Here is a 7,592-nt window from a genome sequence, read left to right as displayed (position 1 = left end):
TTTTACACCTTCACTCCCCCTCAAACAAAGAACCTCTCATACACAGACAACCATTCTTAGGTCATTTAAAAATGGAACTTATGCATTCAATGTGTGCATATAAAAAAGGAACAAACACAGAGATGCAAACAAAACATTAAAATTGTCATTAGGGTACTTAAAGTCACAGAACATGTTGTTCCTGGAAATTGCTTTTATTTAGCAATGATGTTAACACCACAAGAAGGCAGCTGGCATAGAAAGCACAAGAAAAGTTCAATTGAAACAAAAAGCAGATAACTGAAATTTCTGAGCATTTTCACTGAATACACCCCATAATGTTGTCTGCAAAGAAATTCCAAGACAGGGTGTGTTTTGTTTTATTATCCTGACTTCAGTAACTATTTTTTTAACTGACAATTACATTGAACTGACAACTTTGGAGGGAAAAAATAATTAAAGGAGACAAAGTCAATATTCAGGTAACATTTTAATTATTTTAAGGTTTTCCTGTAAAATGGCTTGTACTTCCACAGGTACAACAGTGAAGAAATAAGTTCTGAATCCATTTCACATGGCATATAAAAAGTTGGTTTTACAAATATATCCTGAAAATTTAACAACTGGTAACACTGTATAAGGTAAACATGGCCACTTCCCCTTGATACTGGGCTTACTGTTTAAAGAGAGATTTTTCCTACAGCTTCATTACAACACAAGAGCCCATGTAAGGATACTGATTTAGTAAAACGTGATGAAGGCGGAAAACAATGCACACTTTATCCATCAGTTACCCATGATGCAACTAAAAGAAATGCAAGGTACTTGGTGATGGTTAACAACCCATCTGGAAAGTATAAATATGTCCCATTAAAATAAAGTGATCTGAGAACTACTGCTTTCTGCAAAGTAACTTCTGTTTGGTGTCCCAATAACTTACAATTTGTCTCTGCTGACAGAAACAACAAAGAGTAGCAGTCAAAGTAAAATTATACACTCCAGCCCCCATCAATTAGTTAGGAACAGAAGGCCAGATTCTGCAGTCTTTTCAAGAACAAAACTAATGGTTAAGTCTATTCAAGCAAATTCACATTAGGACCACAGAATCTGGGTTGGAGTTTTATTTGCGTAAGGAAGTCAGAAACTGATCCTGAATGAATAGGGATATGCGTCACTGTTCCTAGCACCTGTTTTGGGAGCTACTTATAATGCAAATCAGAATTAAAGATAATGGCCAAGACAGAATGCCGTGCCTCTTTACATCTTTGTGGTGAAACAAGCCTGAAAGGATTTGTTCATTAAAATAGTACCCCTCTCCCAACACACTGGGGGGTTTCTTGCCCTGTCTACCTCCCAACTATATGGATACAGAACAAGAGGAAATAAAATACCACAAGAAGAGTGGTATCAACTGAATATCAGAGAGAGGAAGGGATTTTTAGCCAGAATATTTAAAACTATTCAGCTTTTAAATATATTTCTAATTCAAGTGCCTAACGACTTTCTTTCCTTTAAGTGTTTCAGGTTCAACACCTCTGACAGAGTTCCCACATGGCATTGGAGATAACTCCTCCACCAAAGTGAGGAAGACAAGACTTGGCATGGCTTGTATGGAGTAAATCCTCTCAATCCTTTGTAATCACAAAGGATAAAAAGGGGAGCAAATCTTGTTTTAAAATGCCATTTGCTGCTCTTACCTTTAATATAAATAGGAGCCCTGGCAAAGAAGTTCTGTACCACAGGAAGCTCTGTTACCAAGCTGGAGTGTAATTCAGGGCTTTCCATTCGCAATGATGGCCAGATGATGAATTCTGTTTGGCTGCTCTTCTTCAATAAAATTTAATGTCAAAGCTTATCAAAACTCAAGAGATACAAGCTGACTTCTCTTTCACAGCTCTATCTTGAAGAAGTGCCATTTTCCGTGGTATGCTGAAACCTTTAAAATGTGGGCAAGAAATTAACTTAGTTGCTGCAACAGGCCCAAACAGAGAGCTATCAGAACAACAATCATGTTTGGGCTATTTTAGTGTGCTTGCATGTGTACATATACAAAATAAAGACACTATGTAGTCTCTCAAAAATAGTGAGTTATCTAAGTACAACAATTAAGCATCCCCAACCCCTCTGCCTTCCGGCTATAGTCTAAAACAGGATTCTCAAGTCAGAGTCAGGAATAAAGAATACAAAACCCTTGCCTCCAACCCCAGTAAAGCAGCAACAAGAGAGTGAAATATTTTCTTAATGAAGATTTGTTGGACTTGCCTATAAAAAGGCTTCTCTTCAATTTTTGACTATGTAATACGTTAAACAAGTTTAGAAAAAAATCAAGAGATGTATGAAAATCAAAATGGCTACAATCACATTCATATCCTATTTTGCATCAGAATCAGTTTTTTGCTCCTTATGGAGCCTTTTGTTAATGGCTTTCTCCTTCTTTCCAGCCATGTGTCAAGAAATTACTTCTCTAATCATCTATGCCAGGCTACTCTGAGGCACAAAGGTACGATAGTTCGTAATTGAATATTGAGTCATGATTAATATGAATTATTGTGCTAAATGTTTTTGCTTAATTTGGACCATGATTCAAGATCAGGCAACTTATTACTGAGTCTTCAGTGTAGACTTCAGCCCTCTTTGCAAAAAGCTGCCTGAAAAAAGGACAATGTGAAATCTTCAGCAAACAAGAACTGACAAGCAGAGACTAAAACAAAGACTAGAAAAATACTTGGATTTGTGCTTCAAGCAGCTTTGACTCACTCAAATGAAAATGGTGGAGTAACTTGTAAAATATTACTTATGGAATACATTATTGCTGATTTTTGTTGAGGGATATGCAAACAGACAAGTCTGATGGGACGGTCAGTGAAATACTGAAGTGACTTTTTTTTTTTGACTAAAGGTGATCTTTCGGTGATTTCTCTTGCAGGTATATATTAGAGAAAGAATTCAGAACAAAACTGAATTTTCCTCATCTTAATTCCAGAGTTATGAAGGGATAGGGAGAGGAGAGGCAACACACTCCCTCTGATTGCAACTCCTGGTCGACGAGAGAGTACCTGGGTTCATAGAAATGAAATTCTAGAAACTGGTTTCATTGGTAAAACCCTTCTGCAGCGTAGCTTGTGTTAATCCAAGCTGGATGGGAATAAAAGAGTTTGGACAAAGTCTTTCAAGTGCTATCTCTGCAGCTGAAAATCAAAAGCTCCGAACACCAGTCTTGTACCTTAGTATTCCTGGCAAGGCGAGCGTGCAAAATAATAGCATTTTACACCCACTTTACACAGGTGTGATTGGTCAAGGTTGGGGGGCATCAGATCCCACACCGAGATTATTATGGAAAAGGAGAAACAAAGAGGCTTGGTATGGCGGTGTCTTGGAACTTTTACGACTACAGCCCATTAACTTGGATGGTGAGATCATCCTTGCAGCTTGCCAGAATAGTAACTATCCCAGGGGTGTGAAGCATATCTTGTCCAGTGAGTGCAAAAGGTCTCGATATCAAGGGCACCAATTACCACTGTGAATCCCTCTTGCCAGCATTCAATCTTGTGACCTTGAGACAACTATGTACACTTCCTGAAAGTTTGATTTTATAGTCTCTCTCATGACAGAAGATCTCTAGCTAAGGGACACTGTTCAACAAAACAGGCTGGAGTCTGCCTCTCATAGATGAGGTATATGCTAGGTAGAACAAATGCTGCAGAATGCATGTGGAACCTGAGAGGAATTTATACAGAAGACAGCCAGGAAAGACACATTTAGGCCCTTCTGTTTATGCCAGAAATATTGACAAAGAAATGAAGACTAAAGGCTCCCTCCCCACCCCCCGGCTGGGTTGTCCTTCTTGGTGTAACATTAACCATAAGATGTGGAAGTAAGCATCTGTAACATGGAACCATGCAAGGATCTCACTGAAAAGGCACTGGGAAGAAGTGTATAGTTCTAGACTAACCAAATGGGACAAGCAAATTGTACAATTTGGGAGTTGTAACAGGAATGCTGCAGAATGAACACTACCTTTTACAGAAAAATGAAAATAAAAGTTTCAAAGAGAAGTAAAGCTCATTTCAAATTATTAAAATGCCAAAAAATTTTACACAGCAAAATTATATTAAACAGCAGCAGATGACGTAATATATGTCCCACAACCATAGGCAAGGAACATTTTAAATGTTTATAAGGTTAATTATAAAATGTATTGACAACCAAAATATGAACAGTCCAATTCAAATATATACACAATATATTAAAATCATATAAATTATATATTTATAAAAAGGGCACAAGTATAGCAAATTTCTGATGACAGAGTAATCACTTTAATAGAACCGAGTTTTGATAATCAGTTTCACCCTTTGAGGATTTTCTCCCAAAGCCTTTCCACCTGGAAAGACTGATATCTCAGATACCCAGATTTCAGAGAACAAGGATCAAAATTATTATTATTCTCAACTAAATGAAATGGCAGAGTGGGATGGTAGATCTCTCATGAAACTCTGATTTACCTAGTAAACACTATTTGTTCTCATAAAATCAGGAACTTAAGATTACCTACTGCAGATGAAAAACATGCTCTGTTGTGTGTATTCACACTTGAATTTGATTACATTTGAATTCTGTTTGATTTGCAAGCATTTTCAAAGTAGATTCCAGCACTTCTCAAAGTTGCAAGAGAAGATGGCAGTAAGTCAAACAAAAGTGACAGTTAAATTATGGAAGGATGCCCTCCTCACAGCATTTTGGTTAGTACTACGTAAATGAACTTAAAAACACCCAGTAGCTTATTTTAAATCATTTTTTGATTTCAAAAGAAAATAGTGTGGTCCCATCCAGTCAACTATTTAAGCTCCAATGAAAGTCAAAAGGGCTAAAGATGTGCTTAAAGTTAAACATGTGCTTAGAATGCCTTGCTGGATTTAGATTTATGTGCATAATTCCATATAACAGTACCTAACCCTATTTACTATTGCTGCAGTGCTACCCCTTCATTGATGCATTTCATTAAAGGGTTGCTACATTAATTAACCCAGTAATTCCAGGCATGCAAGCAAGGTGAGCAACAAGGGCAAGCTACATTAAGCAGAAAGAAAGCAAAGGCAGGCCTAAAATATACAGGAATTCTCTCTTTAAAAAGGTATAAACAAATTTACATGTGTAAAAGTAATTCAATTTCACAAAATGCAGGTTAAAAAAAAGATCAATCATAGTACATATCACGAACACTGGATATCCACTACAGTGAAAGGAAATCAAAGCAGACAGGAATTTCCCAGTTTCAAGTAATCCTCGATGCCTCTTTGGCCAACTGCATTATACTGTAGCAGGTAATTTAATAGCATATGTATGCTACAATGTATGCAGCTAACCTTTCACGTCGGATCCAAATTGATAGTTGTGTCTAGTTAACATTCACCTATGTTTGCCCACACATTCCAGATTAGCTCTTTGAGAAACTATTCAAGTTAATTATATTGCAAATTAAAGACAAATTACACTCTGTATGTTCCTTCTAGATTTGAAAAAATAGGTTTTTAAAGGCTTGTCAAAGTTTAGAAGAAAAGAATTTCCATTAAAAAATCCAAGATTAAAAAAAAATCATTAAGACTTTTCTCTTTTACTAAGGACACTAATAAAAAGATTATTACAAACATACTACAACTTGACCAAGACGACTTCATGAATATGCTGCTGATGAGCATGCAACACCACTGGTATCTGTCAAGTTCCAGGTATCAAGGTATTCCCAGTTCACCCCCATCAGGCCCCTCCCTTCACCTTCCCAGTAACAACGGTGTTATAAAAACGGTAAAATCTAGAGTTAGTGGCAAAATTTTCACAGTAAATTGTTAAAGAAAACGTTATTGTGGTCATTTTTAAAATGGCATCAGTCGACTGGACCCTGAAAAATTAGTTTGATGCAGTTGTGGTCCCCAGCCAGCTGTGTTGCACAAAAAGGGCAGGCAGCATGAAATGCATGAGTACCATGAGGCAGTGGGATTTGAGACCAGTATTTTGCAGACTTCTCAGAACACACATGCCCACAAGGGGTGAAAGCATAAGTTGGAGGACCAGCATCCACGTAAAACCCTGCCTCGCAACCAAGCCAAAGAGGCACATAGGGACCAACGGTTCTGCACATAGGGCATTCGCGCTCATTGGCTTCTGTGTCACTCCGATGTCCCCAGTTGTGATAGCCATGAACATGACCGCAGCTAAGGTAAGCCCAAGGTTGTTTCTCTTCTACCACATCTTTACGATTAATGCTGGGAAACGCTAAAGTATTCAGCCCAACAGGACACTGTGGCCTAGCAGCATTTATTTCCTGTCGCAAAGCTTCAATGTGTTTCTGAGTTGGTGTGTGAAACAGGCCATCTGCTGTTCTCCACAGAAGAGTGGCTCCACACAAGTCAATGAGAGAGCCATCTTGTAGGATATTGGTTTCATTTTCTACCTAAAGGTAGAACACAGACAGAAGTTTGAGATGCATCTTTTACAGACAACTGAGCTAACTCTGCGAATGAGTTTCCTCAACAAATACTTCTTACTCCCACAATTCTCTGGTAAAATTCTCAAACTCTTTATAAATAACCTAGTTGGAAATTATTTTCCTCCCTACCACTTTATTGTAAGTGTCTCTCTCCTACCTAGCATGTCTTTCTCATCCTCTAGCATGAATCATTCCTGGGTCTCTCTCTTACCTTCTTAGCATGGATCTTCTCTATGGTTGTCTCTTTTCTACTTACAGCCAATTCTGACATGCTATAGTGAGTTCTCACTTCTTCATTCCAAGATGTATGCAGGGCGGACAACCGTACCAATCCTTTAGAGCTTTCTGCTGCATTTTGCTTCCTTTGTTCAGGTGGGCAAATGACATACTACCTTGCAGATACCAAAGGTAACCAAATGCACAAGTTCTATTTTAAGTTTAATACAGGATTAGAAAATTGACAACTAAATTTTAATCCCTGCATTTTCAGACATGATGAGCACTTTTTACTCATACTGAAGTCTATGGACACTATAAGGACTCTGCTCTTCTGAAAAAAATAGCTTATACAAACTACAACAGAAGATGTACTGTCTAAAATTTCATGTTTTCTCTTCAGAATGTAAATTGGTGATTTATGTAATATTTTGAGAGACTATACTAAACAGGTGCAGGAGCTTTCAATTTGTTTCAATATCACAAACATATACACAACTTGTGCTGTTGCTGATATTCTTGAAATAATAAATGCACATTAAAATGTTTATGTGACATTAACGGAGAACAGACATGCTACTCTGGAGTGAGAAGTGTTTAAGTAACCACCATCAGCTTTACACATTCCTACAGGATGAACATCCTGTACTACTGTCATATCAAATAAATAGCCTGGATGTTAAACAGAGCATTTCACTTGACCACACCTGATGTATTACTTTAGCCCAAATCTGTGGATTAAGAACAGTTATTGATCCATAATTTACAGCAAGTACTACAGGTACAAACTTCAGTGAACAGAACAGAAGCTTATCAGAGAAGGAGTACCTCTGTCAGAGAATTCTTTACAAACAGAAAAATAAAAGATCGCTTGGTATCATGGACTGTATACACTGCAAAGTTTGTGGAT

The 7,592-nt window shown here is 37.5% G+C and overlaps 1 protein-coding gene across 2 annotated transcripts in view; it reads right to left on the bottom strand.

Moving 5' to 3' along the window:
• Window positions 1-450: 450 nt before the first annotated feature.
• Window positions 451-7,592, bottom strand: part of PELI2 (pellino E3 ubiquitin protein ligase family member 2) — an 88,082-nt gene continuing 80,940 nt past the window's right edge. For both annotated transcript variants that reach the window (XM_074996242.1, XM_074996243.1), the window contains exon 6: window positions 451-6,430. In XM_074996242.1, the coding sequence (XP_074852343.1) occupies window positions 5,864-6,430 (567 nt within the window). In that variant the 3' untranslated portion in view covers window positions 451-5,863. The remainder of the gene's footprint in view (window positions 6,431-7,592) is intronic.

The sequence above is a fragment of the Carettochelys insculpta genome, chromosome 6 (assembly GCF_033958435.1).
Source record: "Carettochelys insculpta isolate YL-2023 chromosome 6, ASM3395843v1, whole genome shotgun sequence".
In the NCBI taxonomy this organism is placed as follows: Eukaryota; Metazoa; Chordata; order Testudines; family Carettochelyidae; genus Carettochelys; species Carettochelys insculpta.
Note: the sequence above shows the minus strand (reverse complement) of the source record. Positions and strands in the feature narration are given on the sequence as shown.